Source organism: Harpia harpyja, chromosome 2 (assembly GCF_026419915.1).
Source record: "Harpia harpyja isolate bHarHar1 chromosome 2, bHarHar1 primary haplotype, whole genome shotgun sequence".
Classification (NCBI taxonomy): Eukaryota; Metazoa; Chordata; class Aves; order Accipitriformes; family Accipitridae; genus Harpia; species Harpia harpyja.
Genome location: NC_068941.1, coordinates 40,664,790 through 40,686,897, shown reverse-complemented (window position 1 = coordinate 40,686,897; position 22,108 = coordinate 40,664,790). Strand labels below are relative to the sequence as shown.

General features: G+C 38.9%; 1 protein-coding gene across 2 annotated transcripts in view; it reads right to left on the bottom strand.

Moving 5' to 3' along the window:
• Nucleotides 1-22,108, bottom strand: part of FHDC1 (FH2 domain containing 1) — a 37,998-nt gene that overhangs the window by 5,720 nt on the left and 10,170 nt on the right. For both annotated transcript variants that reach the window (XM_052777404.1, XM_052777413.1), the window contains exons 3-11: nucleotides 19,757-19,818; nucleotides 19,081-19,183; nucleotides 10,410-10,495; nucleotides 10,224-10,324; nucleotides 7,459-7,529; nucleotides 7,249-7,356; nucleotides 6,271-6,341; nucleotides 3,798-3,915; nucleotides 1,379-1,543 (exon numbers count right to left, since the gene is read on the bottom strand). In XM_052777404.1, the coding sequence (XP_052633364.1) occupies nucleotides 1,379-1,543; nucleotides 3,798-3,915; nucleotides 6,271-6,341; nucleotides 7,249-7,356; nucleotides 7,459-7,529; nucleotides 10,224-10,324; nucleotides 10,410-10,495; nucleotides 19,081-19,183; nucleotides 19,757-19,818 (885 nt within the window). The remainder of the gene's footprint in view (nucleotides 1-1,378; nucleotides 1,544-3,797; nucleotides 3,916-6,270; nucleotides 6,342-7,248; nucleotides 7,357-7,458; nucleotides 7,530-10,223; nucleotides 10,325-10,409; nucleotides 10,496-19,080; nucleotides 19,184-19,756; nucleotides 19,819-22,108) is intronic.

Genomic DNA, 22,108 nt, shown 5'->3' with positions numbered 1-22,108 from the left:
AACTTTTGAAGTATGTGCACATGGCCATTGTGGTATGAGCCATCTTTTTAGACTGCTGGCTGTGCTGTCCACACATCACATTCATTTGTCAGAACTGCAATCTTTATTCTGAATTGTTCTGTTAATTTTGTAGGGACAGAGGTTAATCGCCACAACATACTTAGTAAGCGAATCTCAAAATTTGCAAATAAGAGACTAATTTGTCATTTTTAGAGTGCAACTACTTATTACAGAGAGAGGAATAAAGATCCCCATTGGACCTTGAAGTAACAGCTATCCAACAACCACTTGTAATGTGTGACTATGAATTAAATCCCCAATCCCAAATAATTGAACATATATGCATGAAGTCACTTCTCACTAAAATGTCTGCAATAGTTACCACCATTTGGTTTTATATATTTGTATAATGTTCACACACATGCATAACTACAGGCTGTCTTGGGTGGTAAAGGTTAGGTAAGCTAATGGTACAACAGGCATGTTAGCTGAACATCCTGTCAGCTTGCTACAAATCAAGATTGTTCTCTCTTTTCTGAGCTAAAGCTCTTATACAAAGTGCTGTCAAATGCAGATTGTGTAAGGCAGAAAAATAAAGAAATGTGTGGATCCACCTAATTCATGCTATTTATAGAGGCCTAAAAAATATTTGTAACAATAGGCAGACTTTGCTGATCCAAAACTGTAACCAATGCCAATACTGCTCCTTCATCTCAACATACTTGAATTATTTGGGACCAATTCAGGGTACTTCGCAAGTGAATGGTAACACTGGAGATGAGGTATCTTGGTACTGCAATTTTCACTCACAAAAAGCATTTGAAAGAACAAAGTAGAATACACAGTCCTTACTTTACTTGGCAAAGTGTGTCTAGTCATGTAAAGGAGGGCAGTGGAGAGCCTGAGCTAGTGCTGATTCAGGCTGGTATGTCCATGTAATGGGCTGCCACATCTCAAGGCCTTTCCAGTGATCTAACATTACCAGTCCAAGGCCTGAACAGTAAGCACTAGTCAGGAAGTCTGTGCAATCTGTCTCACTGCTCAGCTTAGCAATCACCAACCTCCTCACCAAAAGAGGAGGAAGGAGCCCACTTACAAGCTGGCCAATAGACCACCCTGACATATCATCTCGATGGTCCAGTCCACCTGCAGCAGAAGATGCAGAGCAGTGGGACTGCACACAGGGCTGGGCAGAACGACCATTTCCCACCTGGCTTCTGGCAAGGAATTCCTACAGGAGGGCAGTTTGCTGTAGCCATTCGAGTAAATATATCAAACACCATGAGATAAAAAATGTCCCTTAAGCAGAAAAAACAACTTAATTCATGTGAGCCAATATCTATTTCAAATGTGTGAGAATCTCATTCAGTGCTCTTACCTTAACAGCTTTGTTGAATCTTATGCAGAAGTCCCTAAATATCTGGAAACATTCATCCAACTTCATAGTTTCTTTGTCTTCACAGAAAAAGTCAATGAGAGCATTTCCCTCCTTTTGTAATTCTCGCTTCTGGTGTTCAAGCTCCTTTAGATGTCTTACAGCAAACTGTAGCAAAACACATACATGGCATGAACCAGACAGAAAAATTGAAGTCACAACAGGTCATATATACGTTAGGAACTCATGAAATTCATGTTCCAACCTAGGAGCTGTTACAGAGCCCAGGACATTAACACGTTGAAGGAGAACTCCTACTAACAAAAGGAAACATGTCATTTCAGCAAAGTAAGGAAGGTCAGGGAAAATGGATCAATCAAAATGTAAATTCTAGTGACTAGGATACAAACCAGGCAAAAGTTCAAAAGCCCTTGAACAAACTTAGAACTTCAATTTTTAGATGAGTAAAATCAAAGACTGTACTAGGACAATGACAGACCACCTGGGAGCCCCTTGAAAGCTCCACGTGCCTTATTTTCCCTGCAACATTCAACTCAGCATAAATGGATTAATTCCTCCTCCGCACTTTTCCCCAAAAACCCCCATGTGGATAAATTCATTGATACACATCACAGAATCAACACCTTCCTAAGTTGACCCTAGACCACAATAAAAAAGATTTTCATTCCAGAAAGGTAAGGAACCACTGGAAATATGTCTATTTTAAGACATCCAGAAAACATCCCTATAAAGTAGCACTTTGAATCATAAGTGTAGAGCTATACAGACAGGGTTGGAGTAGATTAGTGGAAAAAGATTCAGAAGGAAGAGAATAAGGCTGTGGTTAGACTTTGAGCAGCAGAACTGCTTAAAACACTTTCAGCAGTTGCCCCTCTGTCTCCCCTATCTGCATCACCAACCGTACACTCCCATCCTTGCACAATCCCAGATCTGAGACCACATGTGGCTTAAAGTAACCTGGGGAGAAAAGTTAATTTTCAGACAAATCTGTTCTCTGACACTGTGTAACTCATGATCACCTAAATACTTTTGATACTGCAGCACTGGGATGGGAATAGACAGCTGGAGGCACTGGTAACCATTTAAGCCAACCCTGCAGTCAAAAAGCTACTTGGCAAATTATGCCAGTAGGGTAGGAACAAATCTTACTTGTTAGTCTCATTAAAAAAAAACCCCAAACCAAAAAACCAAAACCCTCAAAAAAAGCACCCAATAAAAAGCTGGATTGAAGATAAAGAGGACAATTGATAAAAGCACACATAGAAAATTAGTTCCTCCCACATTTTTCAGTAATTTATTCACAAGGATGAGATAATGAAAGCTGACTTTTAAATCAGCTTGGTTATCACTGTAATTTAGAAACAAAAAACGGAAGTGTTTATGTAAGGTATGCATTTGTAAAACGATTTTTTCCCCCAACATTTCTTTTGGAATGCGGCCTAAACAAGGCTGTAGTGTTACATAAAACCAGCTATTAAATTAAAAAAAAATCCCAAACATGTTAGAACATAACATTAAAGAGTCTGGGTGCAATGGATAAAAGCCAACAATTCAGAGTGAATGAGGACAGGTATTTCAATCTTAACCTGTCCCTTTCTTCATCAACTTCTCATCACCTGAAAAACTGCAGGGACTATTAAATACATTTGCAAGTTGAAAATCAGGGTAGGTTAAGTTCCAGATCAACACCTGCTTTCTTACTTTTAATAAAATTATCTATAGTGTGAAACAGAAAAATAATTTAATTGAAGTATAATATGTATTTCTCCAGGCAGCACCACATACTCAGAAAATACCAAGAACTCTGCTTCAAAGTTAAGTGCTATACACATCCATGTCTATAAAGTCACTGCAGTACTAAAAAAGAAAAGGAGAACCCACCCAGAAGTAATGGTATGGCTCAGAATAATACACTCTGTGCTAAGAGTAAATTAGTAGAGAAAACAGTCCCTTAACCTTCCAGCTTCTAACAATATCTCCTCAGTCACCCAACAACCAGGATTCATAGGCATAGCACAGCCTCAGCTAAAACTGAGATGCTCCAGTATAGCATAACATGCAGATACTATATTTTGGGCAGCTGCGAAGTACAAAACCAGCAACCAATCCAAACTGTCTTATATTTTAACTACTGATCTTCATCAGCCATTTCACAGGCATTAAACATGCTTGCCTAACAAGCCTTGGGCAATGTACGCTCAATATCCCTCCCTGTAAAAACACAGTCCTTCCAACACTCTTACTTGACAAACAGCATGCAGTTGGAACACCTTTGTACAACTGATATGGTAGACATATTAAAACAACGCTTCTGTTTACTAACATGTCCACATTACATTCAGCTGAGGAATGCTCCTGTATTCAGGTGACAGTAACACATTAACACAGATACCCTACAAACCTGCAGAAAGCTTTCCATCTGGTGAAAGAGTTTTGGGTCTCGCCGAATGCTGTCTTTAACAGATCTTGCCTTGAAAGACAGCGACTGTAGCTCTGCTTCTACATTATCAACGGATAACCTAAAAATAGCACATACAGAGAATGTTTATCGAGGGGGAAGGAGTTGCCTACAGGTTAGCCACAATATGCTTCAAAAATGGATGTTTAACATGAGGTGCAACCTGGCTATCAAACAAGACCTGCCTGTTCAGGAAATCTTTCCAGAGTAGACACTGAAAGTTAGGAGAGAGATAAGCACATTTCTTCTTATTTGCAACCTGAAAAGATTCCCATGGGGTGTGGTTTCACAATTAACTCCAGCCAGTCCTACCCAACCTTACCACGAGAAAGGTTAATGCCACCCTGCCTCTGACCAGGTGTTCCTTTTCTCTCCCTGGTGCCTGTGCTAGCACTCATTTTCTAGATGGCCAGCCATATCTGTATACTGAAAATTAACCTAGGAAAAGCAAAAAATCAATTTGCTTCCAGATGGATCATTTGCTTGGTCCAGCTGATTACATGACTGTTCAAGTACAGGAGCTGGCACAAAAAGGAGGTCACAAGGGATTGTCAGCCAGGACTACCCATTTTGGCAGTAGCATCTGGCATCATGAAATTGCATGTTATGTTCTTCTAAGCAGTCACAGCAATGCAGCCTACACAGTCTTAACCCAGCAGTTATAACGTTTCATCTTTCTACCACATACCAGCAGTAGAGCTGCTCCTGTGGAGAGGTAACTCAGAAATCAAAGACCACAGGAAAAAGCTCTGATCTGATGTAATCTAAGCTTTATCCTGGGAGACCCACGTTCCATACAACAGGAGCTCTCACCCAAATCTCTCGGTCACTTTGAGGGTAAATGTTTCTAAACCTATGGCATTTCCTTCACAAGAGAACTGAGTTTTGCCTAGGAATTGAGGCACTACAGTTTCCAAAATGATAAAAATTAACAACTGTACACATGTTCCTAACTAAGGTCATTTCACCAGCAGCATGACTTTAAAACAGTAAAGCTGAAGAATTTGTGGCAGACTGAAGTGCACATGGCAGCGGATGGTGACAGCATGCATAAGTTTGTCAGTGCACACACAAATGAATATAATGTGTGCTGTTTTTTCTCTGCTTACTTCATCTGCAATGGTTAGTTCCCTGTTCTGGACAGATCATGGGTGTTTTTGCAAATAAGAAAAGCAGTAGAAGATACAGGCTGTATTTTTCTGCCTGTGAAGGAGGAAGAGGATGGCCTACAAGTAAAGAAGGCAAGACAATAAAAAATAAAGAACATAATGGTAGCTGTTTTAACATGCTCTAATGGGGAGGATTTATGAGCAACTTGTACATGACAGTTGTCTCTAATAAAGATCTTCCTCAAGCCCAATGGTGAGACATGTATTTTGTTTTGTTTCATTTTCCTGTACAGAATGCATTCCCTGAATAGATTTCAGCATGAGTTACAACAGAAGATTTCCAGCATTAACAAATGTGATCAAAGAACAAAGTGGTTAGAAAAAATATCACCAGATTTGGGATTCTGCCTGTTCCCCTGCTGTTTGCCAGGGGGCTTGGATGCTGAGGGAAGCTAGATTCCCCAGCAGGCCACATGGCAGACTGCCAAAAAGGTGTGTGGGTTGGATGGCAGAGAGCCACACAGGTGGTCCCTCAAAAATTTTCTGATTAACTCCATGGCCACTCCTTTCCTCAGAAGATTTCAGAGTCCTTTGCAGACATTACTTAACCCTGCATCAGATCTAAGAGATTGGATCCATTTTACAGCTGGGAAAAGAATGTAAATAGATTGCCCAAAGCTCAAGAGTAAGGAAGCAGCAAAACTGGCAATAGAACTCCAGCATTGCTAGCTTCCAGTTTGGGGTTTTAGATCACACTGTCTCACAAAAGCAAGTACAGTTATCGAGGTATGAATCAGGTTCAGTTTAAAATTATGCAGCTAGAGACTTTAAGACAAAAACAATACAGAGCCCCAAACTCTTCAGATTCTCCATCCAAGACAGAAATGGAGAAGCAAATGAGATATCAAAAAGCAGCTAACAGAAGCCAGGGCTAGTACCTGTACCTGGTACCAGATTTGGAGAAGTATTGTAGCCTGCTCAGAGGCAGATGAAAATTGGTTTAAGGAAAAGCAGTAACATGCTTTTAGTTCAATCCCTTAAAAGTAACATACATGCACATGTATTTGACAGAGACAAAACTACCAAAAACCTATGGAGATCATGTAATAAAAAATCTCATACCTGAAGGCACATTGCAGGCATACTTCTGCTAGCAAATGGAAATAAAGCCCTCAAAGCTATAGTAAACATTTGTAAAGATCTCAGGTTTTGTGCCAAGACTTCTCTGAATAAGCCTCATTGCTTCACAAATAAGAAAATTCCAAGTCACAGTCTAACCATAAGTTCTCAGGTTTCTTTTGACATACCTGGCGGCATCATGAACATCCCTAATTTTTTCTGAGAAGTTGAGAAGAGCAGCATCTTTCTTTTGGGCTTCCTGAAACAAACAGAACAAAACCAAAACACACACAATCCATTAACATTCCACCACCATGCCAAAGTCCCTAAGTCCAGCAGTTCTAAAGACTCTGGGAGGGCACTTAAAGGTTTCTCTCCTGCACTGTTTTTCTTCCCATTCAATCCTAACACAATTGACTGGAGGACACCCCTGAACAAAAGGCAGGGATCAGAACTGGAAACTTTAAACAACAGCTTCCATTTTGCAGCGTACAATAATAGCTGCTTCTGCCAGTGAACACAAGCCACGTGTATTAATAGGGAATGTCAGGGAAAGAACAATTTACTGATGCCCATTGTTTGAGCAGATACGATGTTTCCTGCACAAATATCAACTAATACCCTATTGTTAGCTGACTGGAAATTTGTTAAGCCAGTTTGTATGCAGATAACCAAAGTCACATATAGAAGCATTTAAATTCTCTCCCTTTTAAAATCAAGAAGTTTGAAAGGAAGGAAAAATAACTTGAAAAAAGTCTGCAGCAGCTTTAAAAATACATGTCAGTCACTGAGGGAGAAAAAAAACCACCTCTACCAAAAACGCTGCTCAAAAGATTCAACAGGAAGATTGAAAGAATATTTATCAAAATAAGCCACTTCCACAGTGTAAGAATTCAGGACAATAAGAGAAAAGCTACAGTGAAGAAGTTAGATGAAGGCAAGCTTTTACATGATATAAAAGACTTAAGTTTTCCATGGGTTTCTGGATAGGATGACCAGACATAGGTAAACTGGTGGATTTTGTGGCAGGAGAAGAAAGGTGACAATTAGGATCAAAGCTGTAAAAAAGCTGCTTTTTCTGAGGCACGTGGCCCCTTCTATTGTCTATCATCTGTGGCTCTACATTTGTAGCAGTTGCTTATACCAGCAAAATAGATTTTCTATACCAGAGCAACAAAATGCAGCAGACTCATCCCAGGTTTGTTTGCTTTTGTGTCCGCCAGCTTGAGCAGTGACGACAGTTTAAATCCAACCGCATTGCCAGCGTAACCTCCCTAAAAAGAAACGAGCAAACAGCTGAGGCATGACATCAATGGACTGCAATATTAACAAGGAAGTTTGGTCAATCAGCCATCTCCATTTTGGATGTCACTTACCGCATTCATAATATTCCCAGCCTGAAGGACCAAGTGCAATATAGAATGCAGTTCCTCACAAGTCATTAACTCTGTAAGGAACAAGAAAATTGCTGTCTAACAATTGTTTGTTTAGAAATACACACAGTCAGTTACCAAACTCCTCTACATCTCAAGCTTTTAAAGGTGAAAATTTTTATTTTAGCAGAAAACTACAACAAACTGAAAAGGTCATGGGGAAAAAAAGGGTACTATATAATTCAATTTCACAAGCACAGTTGACAAATCTCAAGTATATGTTCAGACTTTAGCTTAGCAAGTGTAGTACTTCCAAGGCAACCCCAGCAGCTAACAAAACATTTGGGGCCTAATCCTGCAATGTGCAAAGCGTCTCATGCAAGTGGTTAAGTATCCTCACCACCTACTAATTCCAGTGTGAGGCAAGTATTCTGCACCCTGCAGGATCCATTTGCCATCTGCTGGGATTGGGCTTTTGAACAATTATTCTTTATTTAGGAGACTTAGCCATCAGGCCTGAAAAGATAACAGGCAATGTTTAAATTTTCCTTGCTTATCCCACTCCCACTATGAATCATCATTTTATTTCGGTATGATCACCAACTCAGAGCAGCATTTATTTTACTTCAGTCACATCAGAGATGATTTAGCACAAAGTTACATTCAGTGTGATGCAGAGTCAAATGGGATAAAACGGCATTTTAAAGTTTTTCCATCACAGAAGCCTGTTTTGTACATATTTCCATTTTTTGCAAAATGCACAGTAGTGCTCTATCTGAATTCATACACCTTTTCACACAGCCACATATGAACACAAAACAATACATGTCTTAAAAGTCACCAGAGGGATTGCCTTAGAAATAAGATACAGACATTCACAACTGTGAAGCGTTAATAAATTAGCATTACACAAGTGGCACAGCAAACCAAGTAACTCCAAATTTGCAAGTACCCATATGGCAAGAAAAATAACATGAACTGGTTTTAATGTAAGGTACTATATTTTACACTGATGAACATAATAAAAGGTGGAATCCTTCTGATTGCAGTGTAAATACTTTTAAAAACTATTTTGCTTGGAAGCTCACATTCTATAATTTACCCTGCATTTAACTGCTCAACACAATACACTAATCTATCATTTTGGAAGCAGACAGCCCTTGTATTTTTGGATTTCAGTATTAGCGGCCTAAAACCATAGAATTAATTAAATAACCTTTGATCTAACAAGCTATAGGTGAGGAAGCAAGAAGGAAGAAAGAGGAGAGAATACAAAAGAGAATACCAAATTTCATAAGGCCAAGAGGAGAAGGCAACTTCTAAAGATTTTGCATAGTAAGTGCCTGCTCAGTGTCACTATGAGATATATCCATTAGCAGGCTAGATGAGAACCCATCAGGCTATTTAAACCATCCTAAACCTTAGTGATTATCAGCATTAGAATTTAAGTAAATATTCTCTCAGCTTAATTACACAGAAGGAAACATAGGAGATGGGAATAGAAAAGTAGACATAATTCCTAAACAACTTTGGGCTATCAACAAACCCTGAAGTGAAAAGACCAAATGGAGAAGAGCACATGACACAAGTGGACTGAAAACAGGGAAGCTCAGCCAGTCTGATTTGCATGACTGGCCTGATTCAGGAGCTGGAGACCAAAGCGTCTCCTCTGGAGGGAATGAATTCATCAGTTCACAGATGTCCTGCGTGAAGGACATGAAGGACAATAGGGCACGGCTGCTTTTATACATAACATATTCCCTCACATATGTCTGTTGCTCAAAACACAAAGAACAATGATTTGAAAGAGATCCCAATAAAAGGCCAAACTCAAACCTCAGCCTAAGCTAAGGCACATTTTTCTTAGTCAAGAAGGACTAGTTCAATCCCCACCGGTGGGAAAAAACACACCAGGCTTTTCTCCCTTTCGTTGCACTAAAAACTACTATCTTAAGCACTAGTGCTCATAGTTGAGCATTTTTACTGCTGTGCCTTTTCACACCACTAGAAGCAGTCTAAACAGTGCTCTAGAAGCCTGTCAGAAAATTTGCCAGCTTGAAATAGGAATTTCATATTGAGGAACAGGACAAATAGGCACTCAAGGCATTTGAAAAGGTCAGCATTAATGTTTAACTGAAACCAGGAAATGAACTATTTTCCTGCAGAGTAGAAGACACCAGATTACCTTACAAATAAGCAGCTGCAGCATTTCAAAACTTGAGAAATGTAGAGAATGAAAGAGAAATGTAGAGAAACATAGAGAACAAAACCAGAAAACACAGGAATAGCAACAGTATTGTCTCTACAATAAAGATTTTAGCCCATCAATATTGCCACCTCAAAAGGCAATGGCATATAGAGAAATTTGGAAACTATACAGTGATTTTCTCTGTAGATCTCTGAAAGAGTGAGCAGAGAGGTGTAACAACCATATTCTATCGGAGACACAGTGATGCATGAATGAGCAAACTGTACTCAGAAGACGATTTATCCTAATTTGGCCATGGACGCCTTTACTTCTGTCAGTTTCAGATAGACCGCTTGTAGGCTTTGGTCATGAACTCACTGCTAGTGTCCAAAGTCTCCAGATTTTTTATTTTGGAAGCAAAAATTCGCTAGGCACACCCTGAAGGCATTTGTCAGAGGGGAGTTAGCTTCCTTTTAATAGCAAAGGTACCTGAAATTCAAGCTCTACTCTTCATAATGCAGACTAATTAACACGCTAACAAAACCAAGACTATTACGCATGTCCCAACACGCTTCATTACCTTTTATTGCCCGTCTTATAATTTTCATGTCATCCTGTAGAGAAGCACAGGAGGGTGAGAACTCCCTCTCTAACACCATGGCTTCAATCCTAAGAGCATAGCTGGAGCACACAAACAAACAGGTTTAGAACTGACAGCTAAAAGAGAACATTTATCATGAACAAAATAAACCTACTATCTCCTTACTTTGGCACCTGGATTAGTAAATACATGAAGGAATCAGCTTGAGACAGTTTTGATACATCTCCATCAAAGGCTTTTAATTTCTTTACCTAGAAAAGAGAAAAAAACACTAGCAAAGAATTTTATCAAAGATCAAGATTAACTTGACTTTGGAAGGAAACACCTTGAAAAGCAGTAAATTTAACAGGAGGCATTAGAGAGTCCACTCAGTGACTGACTGAATGGCATCACTGTACAAACTCCCGTAATTTGCACACATCCCAATCACAGAAAAGTAAAACCACTAACATCACTCTTCTCCCAAAAACCTAGCTACGCAGTCCAGCAGAAGAAATATGATGCCATTATTCTGATTGGTGATTCTGATTTCTGATTTCCGATTCATTGTTCTGATTTCTGATCAATGATTGCTCTCATCACTATGTTTAGGTCACTGCTGTCCCAGTTTCCCCAAGAGAATTGGCTCTTTTCTTTCCAACTGGTCCATTTGCCGTTCTCTAGCTGTTCACCCACACAATAGCTGCTAAAGTGATGATCTGAAAAATGATCCTCGACTCTTCAACAACTGTGATGATACACACTTGGGCATAGCTTAAAGTTAACTGTGTTCAGCATTTCCAGCACAGGACTGCCTAGATCTCTTTGGCACAATGCAGCCAAGGTTTTTTCCAGATACTTCCTTCAACCATTTCCTCTAAAACTCTCTTAAGGGATAAACTTCATGCTCTTGAGTTTGTATTTTTTTTCATTCATACAAAATATTTTAAAGATAAATGCAATCTTGCATTTTAAGTTATTTGTTGCCAGTACTTTGAGAACACCATTTACATGCAAAGGAAATATCACTGCATTAATTTTGTTGATCTTCCTTCCCAGCTCCACCAAAATCCATATATTTGCATGATCTGGAAGCCACTGATCTGCTCACATACTTACTATTTGTTTATATAGAAAAACTGGAAAATACATGCATATAGTTTTAAGTGTAACTGGAATTGCTTCCACATCTGCTAACACAGCAACTGTGGCCAAAAGCAGAGCTCGCTTTCAATTACACTATTTCTTCATTCAACCAACAAGTTCACACCCAGTATCAGTTTTATGTTTCCACTGACTTACACACCAGCCCATCATCCTTCCTTTTTACAACACTACACTTAAAGCCCATTCACAACTACATTTACACAGATGGTCTTCAGTTTTGGAAATCTTATTAAGCTATCCTGGAGAGAGGCACACTACATCAGGAGATTAACAGCTATCAGGTTGCCATGATTTAGCAAGATACCCACAGTTTTTTTAAAGCATCAGGCTCCAAAATAATCACATAAGTTATTTTTCTGCTTTCACAGTAAAAAAGGTAACTGATTTGTAGTGGAAGACAACATACACTATGCTAAATCAGGGATTTAAAATAAATTCTGGACTAGCAGAGGAAAAGGATTCTTTTAACAGCTTTGTTCTGCTTTATTCCCATTCTTTCTCCACATCATAAAAAAATAAAAATGTTGAGAGCACATTAAGAAAGAGAAAACAAAAACTACAAATTAAACCCAGAACAGAAAAACCTTCCTTTTCAAATTAAAAAAAACACAAACAAACAAACAAAAAACCAGCAAAAACGAATGACTGAGAAAGAGAATTCTAATCAAAGAGCAATTTTTATTCAGGCTACCTAACTCCATTTGCTAACACACCACACCACCCACACCACCCCCCCAATTTAACTCAAGACACTCAGACAAAAGCTCCTTCTGAAGAAAAACAGCATACTCATTTTTTTGAGGCCTGAGAAAACTCCTAATTTACAGAGTCATTCAAGAAGTCTGCCAACAATAAAACAGGAAAGACCAGACCTGACATCCCTGATATTTCTAAGGTGTTAAACGAGCAAGAAGCAAAATAAAAATAAACACTTTTTCCTACATCATGAAGTGGGGAGTGGGAGACATCTACTTTCTCAGTTAGTCTTTGCAAGTATTCTTTAACCTAGCTTCCAAAAAATAGTGGTCTGCAACCTAAACAACAAAAATTTCAAATTCTCCAGCCTCATTTTAGTATGTTGTAAACATGAAAGTTTGCCTGAAAAGGATACAGGCATTCAGAATTGGGATGGGGGGGTGGAGGGGGGAGAAAAGCAGCCCACCAAAAAAACCACCCCAAATCACCAAAATCAAGGTCATATAAACCACAGGCAATTATAGGAAGGTAAAATTTTAAGAGTTAAATGCACAAAAAGTGAACAAGAGATCCTGAGATACTCACAGGAATATTAACTTATTCATGCTACCTGTACTATATTTAAATATACTTTTGACAGTAAGTACCAATCAATGTTATCTATGTGGAATGTTAATTTTACAGACATTGGATAAAATCCTCTTTCTTCTACCCTCTTATATTAGGAAAAATGCCTGGAGTGGTACAAGGGAGTACTAAATCCTAGAATTCATCCAGAGGACGAACTTTCTTATACATGCACAACAGAAGACATCGATGAGGCTGCCTTCTGATGGGTAGGATGGGATGTGAATGTCACAATGCAAAAAGCTCTGGGCACTAGTCAACCCAAAAGACAGTCTGTGTAATCAGCCTTAGAACAAAGATGTGCTCACTGCCTGGTTACCCTTTTCCAGCCCACATAAGCCATTTTAACCCCCACTGTGTTTGCCTTAGATGTCCAAAACTACCTTTATAAGCAGCAGCAAAGAAGCTCACCTGACAAGCCCAAAACCCAAGCAAGGTGGAGGATAGTGACCCATTCCACAAACAGACAAAACGGAAACACAAAAGAGTTGTAAGGTCCTTTTCATCCTGGAATTCAGCACAGCATAGCCTGGTTCTCCATATGTGTCAAAGTTTTCAACACAGGAGACTAAATCCTATGTTAACTTGGCCTTAAAACAGTAAATAGTCTGGGGAATAGCTAAGGTAAAGTTAGGACAACAATTTATTTTGTGTTCCCTCTGTATTACAAATTTCATAATTGAAAAAGACCAGTTACATCACCATGAAGCTGAAAAAAAAAAAAAAGTTATTTGACTTAATTGACACTATCTATAAACTAAAAGAAAAGCTTCTGAACTCCAAAGCTAAAAATTACTGAAACACATTTTGGATGGCTGCCCCTACACATTCCAAGGGAGGCTACTCAAAAGCCCGTGGAATTGGTCTCTTCTCTCTGCAGCCATGTTGTCCAAGTCTTCCCAAAGAGAACTGAGACTCTCGGGGTTCAAATTCAAATATCAAATGCAGCCAGGAACTGCAAAGAAACTATGGGGATTGACAACATTCACTATTAATCACATTAACAGATATAGTAGGTAGGTTTATAATTAGTCTGAAAACACAAAAGAGCTAAAAAATGTGGTTTATTTTAGAATCACAATGAATAACTCTATCAGTCCTGGCCTTGACCTGCTCTCTTCAAGCACAACAAAATCTTTTCCACAACAGTATGCAGCCACATATCAAGATACGGCAGTGTAATGTATACATGCAAGAGAGCATAATTACATTGTATGCTCGGTTCTGTATTACTCAAATTGGGTGCAGAGCTACTAATTTAATTTTTCATTATATTTGTATATGGAATATGCATTTGCCCTGTCCATGCATGCCCATGCACACTAAATCAGTTTTTAGATACAGAAGGTTCTCACATATGTAATTTGCTTCATTTTAAAAACAGTTATGAAACAGAGAAAGCCTGATCTTTGATTTGATTTGTGAACAATTGGAGTTGATATGCCTATTGCAAGTATCTCATTATTCTTCACAGGCAGGAAAGCTACTGCATTCCTGCCACTCAAGTTTTCAATCATTTTTGAGCTACCAGTAGCACTTCTTTACAACTAGTGGGATTTTACTTTATGGCATAAAACGGGCATGTTGCACTCCTATGCAGGATCTTTGAAGAAGAATATAAATCAGTACACCACTCATCCTCATATATGCTTGTCACTAAGTATTTCCCCACATTCTGATCAAGTAAGTCAAATATCCTCCACGTTACAAACAAGTAAAGCCGAGTGCAATAGTCCAGAGAAGTAAACATTTTCTTGGGATTTTTTTTTTTTATATTTCCATACCGTTGCAAACATTCAGGCCACTAAAGAAAAACAGAGTTAAAAAAATACCAAAACCCCAAAAGCCATCACAGTGGAATCCAACTACAAGGGCATGTGGGAAAGCAGCTAATGTATTAGGTGTATTAGGCACCACAGGGCACATGCCAGGGCAGTGGCAAACCTCTGTCAGCAAATGATAAAGAGAAAAACCTGCAGCTATCACAAGGGGCGAAAAAGGAAGCAGTAGATGAAAGCTATGAAGGATGGTCAACCATATAACAGCACTGGCTGAGGAAAGAAGGGGGCAGTTACCTACACAAACATGGTTTGAAAAGGGTAGAGCTGACAGACAAAAACAATTCCAGTAAAGCAGGTGACAGATGATGAGGGTTTTAAAACAGAGTATACGAGCAAAGGACAGGCCTGAGACATTATAAAGGAAGTTAAGACATTGCGTTGATAACCTGGGTGTGCATGTGTGTGGGTGAGCTGATTAGCAGTATGATATGCTCTCTTCTGTATATATTTAAAGTACAAATTCTGGCTATTCTAGCTCGTTAAACACTGGACTCTCTCAACTTTTACCAGCCTGGGCCTGCTGATGAGTGCAATGATATCCACATAAAAGCAGCTAAAAGCTTCTCCTCTGTTTTGGTCAGGATGCCAGTAAATGACAGCTGTCAGCCATTTTAACAGTATATTGTTATGAAACAGCTAGGGATCTTTTTAGAAGTGATATAGCAGAGAAGGGCATTGCTTCAGTCAAGACAAAGGCTCCCTGGAAAAAAACATGAGCTGCAAAAGGGATGAAGGAAAGAGATTCCAAATTGGCATTTCTTCCTCTTACAAAACTGCTAACCACAGTAAGGTACAAACAGCAGGACTTCTAACAAGGCTTACAAAAAATCAGTCATCTTATCTTACTTGTTAATGTATTGAGAATTTTTATACCTTTTCTTGGTCTTTTTTTTTTAACCACTGTATGATGGCTAGGCTGGTGCCACACCCACAGCCCTAAACAAAACATTGAGTGGAACCTTGCAGCAAGCTCCAGGTTTGCCAGCTTCAAGAACTTAGCAAGTTTTCCAAATTAAACATTTGAAAATATCCAAACATTTTCAGTTTGACAAAAGACTTCACAGCAGTGCCAATATTTCAATAATGGTCTTAGTTTGACAAAAACATCCAGCAAAGAGCCAGTATTTGCCATTTATACACAAAAATCCCAACAGCTTTCATAGCTGTTGGGATTCTTCATCGAAAACAGCTAGAAAATTACTAGAAAATTACAACACCTATTTTTGCATGTAAACAGAGTTGCCACATTACAACACTGCAAAAAGAAAAAATAATTTTAAAGACAACAGGTGTTAAATGTATTTGTTAGCCCGAGTACTTAGCCTCCATTGTGGAAAAGCTATTCCATTTCAAAAACTCTGGAACGTCCATCAGGTGCCTGAGATAATATAGACTGCAATTATGTAAAATATGTCACATACGTCAAACTGGTGACCAGGGGAACATTCAGGTAATGTGACTATATATCACAGCACTTCTACATAAGATAAGATTGGAGTATAAATCCAGTGTTTATTCACACTAGATAAAACTGTAAAGGTTGTTGGTAAAAAAGAAGGAACGCGACGGTCCAGAGTTGCCCTTTCTACAGCTATGACCAGGAACGGTGTTCCTCTCTCCCTCCTTTCACTTTTACAGACTAAGGATTTATGGTACCGTGTAAAAGAAAAAGTAGAAGACATCTCCAAACACAGTTATTAGGGTGGAGCACATGCCTGGCAGGGGGTACTTGGCTCTCATTGCAACCTGCAAGACAACTGTGCTACTGGGAAATGTGACTGTAAATACCTGAGCTGCTGAAAAGAAGAGTATATGGAGGAACTGCAGAAGCCCACCCATGGTTAACCACCAATTAACCTTTTCGGATCTGACTGCTTAAGTCTCTGCTCACAGTAATTCTCAACCCTTACAACACCAAAGCAGGTTGTTAGGAGAACAGGAAATATCTAAGCATAATCCCAGGGAACCCTTGCTGAGGACAGGTGCAACATTCTGCAGGAACAGGCCAATGTGATGACACCTTGCCAAAGCGCTCTCATGTGATATGACAACCAGATCAAAAAGACATTAGGGACTATTAAACAGAATAGGGAACAGCAGAACAAATAACAACACTTCATCCGATATCTCTAGTGATTTTGGATTATCTGTATGTAGAGAGGGACCGTATAGTTTGGATGGCTTTCCCGTAGCTCTGATGGCTTCTTCCCCTTAGCAAATGGTGAATCACTATTCCAGGAGACAGGTATTCAGACTAGGAGGCAGATAATAAACTAACAAAAAAGAAGGGGACATACAAGGAGAACGATGAACATACATTTAGGGGAAAAAATAGTGCTGAGAAAGACAAACAACAAAAGCTCTGAGGCTCCTAAAGAGAACGGATTTTTTAACTGACTACACTAAAATTTTAGGAGTCATAGTAGTAAACGAGTTATTAGACCTGCTTGAACACTTGAAGCATGAGGACATGAAGGCACTGAAACATTTTTCCATACCAGCAGGAGCATCAGTCCCTCACACTTGCGATCTCCCTGTCCTGCCCCCCGCCCCCCAGCTCTCACGGAGAAAACTCCCAAGCAGTTAAACAATTACAGGGGAGTAACGAAGGGAAAGGGGGGGTCTTTCCTTTTCCTGACGTTGAGCAATGAGATCTCTGAAGCATGGAACTAATTAAATACATACAAATACCTGCACACTGGGAACAAGCCTCTTTCCAGCCTTCTCTTGGGAACAGCAACAAATCTAACGTCTATTACCCCTTAATTTCTAATACTCCTCTGCACCATAAAAATCTCTTCTATTAATTTCTCAAGCACCTCCTTAAAAGCACTTCTTAAGTGCTCTGGCCCCACTACCTTGAGGGGCAGGCCTGTTGTCAAATCATCTACTAGGAAATAAATACACCTTTTCACTCTTAGCAGCACCTACTGGATATCTAAAGCATCTAGCTGAGTATTGCAGACAAAATTCTGATAAAATTCAACAACTTACATTACAAACCTATCTGAATTACAACATTTATGTAACATATGAGTATGTTATTTGAAAGATTTTCTACTTGTCATAAAATAACAACCAAGATCTAAACCAGAAAGAGGAAAAGAAGAAAAAACACCTTTCTTTCAGTCTAATTTGCTGAATATACACAAAGTTAACTAGGAGTCACTTTCTTTTAAGTTAGTACTTCACTGTTATCCTCTGTCTGACTCTTTCAGGAAGGAGATAAATTCTCCTTAAATACAGGAATATGTACTGAAAGTCAAATAAAGAGGGAATGGGGAATAGTTTTGAGCTCCCCGAACTAGTTACCTCTTTCTTTCAGATTAATTACATTTCAACTTGTTAATATCCCCCAACTCTAAAAAATTATTAATGAAATATAATAATACAGTTTTTACAAGATTCCCTGCAAAAGCAGCCAAGTTTAGGGTTATATATTTGACAGCAAAATAATACAACATGCTATGCTGTTGACTGGATCTGAGATTTGCTGCTGCACAGAGGAAACAGAGTGCTTTGACAGTATGACCTTGAAGTGGTAAAGCATGGGACTTGAGGCTGATGTGTATGTGGACGTTAACTAGCAATTTCCCAGGTTTCAGACATCACTTTGATGTGAAGCACTCAAGCAATTCTAATGCTAATTTTGTCAAGTTTGTGGTATACATTTCTCTCAAGTACATACAAATGGGTCAGTGGAAATACATGAGCAGACAAGGAACTGTGCATCATTAAGCAGGGCTCCCAGGTCAGTGCATGAAGCTTCACCTCTTTAGTCATGTGAATGGACTTGAAGGTTGGGACTGGGAGGGGAGAAAGCAGCACTTGCATCTTGGTCATATGGTGAGCGCAGGGACATTGCAGAAGGTGCTGCTGGTAATTCTGTGCCTTCTAACATGCCTCCTTTGGAGAACTAAGTCATGTTAGCAAATTCTATGGGTGCTGTACAGCAGAGCAGCCTTTCTGTCCTGTTGGAACCCAGTGACCCAGGTCCAAGAGCAGGCCCATCCCAGATGCACCAAGCAGGCAGCAAACTAGAAGGGAGAAGAGACAGTAGCATAGGGCTACCAATACTCAACTCGCAGGCATTGCAATGGGATAGCGTAAGGCAGGTGCCAAAGAAGTGAAACTTGGTTTGTTTGTGTTAGGATATACTTTGAGTCTGAGTTTTCTGACCCCCCTCCAGAGCAGAATTATCTGCACACAGGAGGGTTCCAGGTCTTGCTTAAATGTTCATGGTACAAAAGGGACATCATAAGGGACATCAGAGAAACAAAAATACCTTATCACTACTTTCATGAAGAAGCACCTTAAAAGTAGGTGAAATTACTTGATGTGAAGGGAACGACTACACTGCAACCTCAATACCACATGTCAAATGAAGACTGAACCTTTGCACTCAGTGGTTTCCTATCCCCGTCCTCAGGAAGGCCTTGGGATTCCTCTTTTACAGACCTTCATGTTGGAAACCCAGGCAGTAGAACTCTACAAAAAAATAAGTTCCATATAAAACCATTATTTACCTCCTCTGCTTCTGGTAATAATTTAAGAAATTCATGCAGCAGTTCAGAACCATAGGGCTCACTTCGTCCATGATAAATATCTTCAATGATAGATTCAGCAGACCTTGAAAAAACAATTGAGCATACACATTTCTAACACTTGCAGGGTGAATAGTTGCAACAAATTGAAAAAAGCCATGCCCAGGCTACTCAAAGAAATTATAATGAGGTTATGTATCAGTGTCCATAGCAGCGTTGTTCTAACACCACTTTCAGTGATGCCTTTACTGAAGGGCAACATTATCAGAGAATAAAACCAGCATTGAAACAGCTTGCTCTTAAAAAAAAAATTCCTCACCTCACTCCTTCCTATTAATTCTTTATAAAGAAAGGAAGCCAGTGAAAAGCAGCTCTCACGCAGTATTACATGAGATATACGGGCTTCCCTTAACTATACATGAAAACTCACTTTCACTGGTTAACAGTAGCAAACTCTAAATGGTGCTAAGTCATAATGGCACTCAAAACTAAACATATTAGAAAACAAATTATGAAATGTAGTTACTTATGACAAATCTGTATAGAACTGTAACATCCACCAGCAACAGAGCACAATATACAATACATTTGATGAGATCTACAAAGAATTTCACATATCTGCAGCTTGCACTAGCTGCATGGAAAAATCAAATCTTACTTTTTGAATTGTTTGAGAAATATCCCAATGTTCATACTTCTTTTTGCATCCAAAATGGAAACCTGAGAGAGAGAGCAAGAGAGATTAATCTACCAATACCTAAGAAAATAGTATATAATGCAGGTATCATTTCTTAAATTGCTACAGATAATTGTTTGCAGTTGCCACCAAATCACAGGCCAAATTAATACACAGTGTCACTTCTTATCAACAAAGATCATATATTACAGAACTAGTTTTTACCAGGGAAACACACAGCATACCCACAACACCTTTTTCCAAGTGAAGCAAAAAAACCACAGCAACATTTATAGAAGAAAGGAATCAAGGTAAGTTCTATTTCATTACAAAGTAAAAACATTCTTCTTGCTCATTTCATAATGGTGCATCTGCAAAATGTTGCTTATCAAGTAATATGTTGTATTGCATTTGAAGGTCCCGTGGTTAGTGAGCACAGCACTTCAAAACCTACATATATCAGAGGTTTTGTAACAAATGTGAGGATGGTCTTTCTAAGCAGAGGTCAGTATGCGCTATTGATTTCATTCACGCAAACTAACAGCCATGCTGATCCACAGAAAGATAAGTAAGTTGATCTTGAATCAAAACCTGAGACAGATAATGCTCAAATCTGTTTGCTTTATCTAGAAGCAAACAGAAACCCATAATACAATAATAGTCTCCCCCTGCTTTATATTTTAAAGTTGATTTGCTGTATCATCTTATGTGTACAATTCCAGAGATTAAGCAGAGAAAAAAAAATGAACTTTTTTTCCGTAATTAATTTAAATTTTTTTTTAAAATAAAAGTCTTAATTCTTTTTATGCTAGTTTTTCTTCCTGTAACAGCATACAAGTTCAAACCTGAGATGTCTGCCCCGTTTTAGCAAATCGCGTCCTTAAGGTTAAAATTTTACCACAGCTATTTTGGTGATAGCAGCTACAAAAGTCATGAGATTTACAAGCACAAGAGAACTGTTTCACATTAACAGTGCCACTTGATTGCTACAATAAAACAACTCAGTACACACAGATGTTCAAGACTGCTGTTGGACTCACATGATGTTTGAGGTTTTGACAACTGTAAAGGTGTCTTGACCTCTGTGACAGTGCATCAATTAGAAATACATATATACATGCAATGTTGGCATCATCACGAAATTGAATTAGCCTGCAGTCAGCTGGTGACAGTGAAAATACAGGTATGATTAATGTGCTATCCTCAACATACACCCAGGAGACAGCCTCCTCATCTGCTGAAAAGAGTGAATCAGATTTAAAAGTTTTCTGAAATTCTGGAATTTCCTCTCTTCTGAAACCAGCAAAGACCAGAAAACACAGGAAATATCAGCTTATTAGTTTTAATTAGATGATTGCTAGCCTGAAGCCCTTCAGTTTTAGCATATGCAAAGATAAGAGGACAGATTGTGTTTTATTCTCCTGTTATCTTAGGAGTTGAGAGGCTCCCAACAGATCATTAAGGGAAAGCCCTTTAACATAGGACAGGTTCAACTATCTCTCCCCCTGCAGTATCTAATCTTTTTCAAATGTTTTACTGCAGGGACCTCTCACTGACCTCTCAAACTCCAGCTCCAGTCTCCAATTGCTCTGGTCACTCCTAATTCTCTGATTTCTCTGTACTAGTTTAAGCCTATAAGCTTTGCCATCATGATTTGGCTTTTGGTTTGTTGGAGTTTTTTAAAGCATATTCACAGTTAACCTTCTGTACATATTATTTTCAGTCACAGTTGGTAACTCTTACAGTAAGACTGACCATCAGCTGCATAAACCTCTGGTTTCCATGGCACAACCCAGATTTACAGTACAGCCTCAAACAAAACTAGAGATTTTTTTAAACATCTTCCCCTGAAGAAAAACAACAGATGGCAACATATACAGCTGCATTTGCCTTATCAGCACAACATAAAAATGTCATAGCTGTTCTTAAGTACAAGGATCTTAGACACACTTCTTGCTCTATATATGACTGTACTCTATTTTTTTCTCCGATTTCTTGTTCAAACACACAATCAAAACACTTGGCTCAGTTTTTGGTCACTCTTTGCTTGGTGTCCACTTCAAGATTATCAAAAGTGTTTGAAAAAGCTGTCATTACTTAACTACCTTCAAGGAGTTTCCAGCTGGGAGCGTAAGGAGGAGAAAAGGGGAACCTGGCAGATACTCCATAAATACAAGTTCCTACTCCTTGCACACAAGTACGGTATTTTCCATCTCACATTGTTGCAATATTAGATTTATAATCTTAGCCTTAACATATTTGTAATGTCTACTCTTCTTCCCCACCAAGCTTTCACTCTACTTTGTCCTTGCAAAAAGCTGTCTGCATATGACT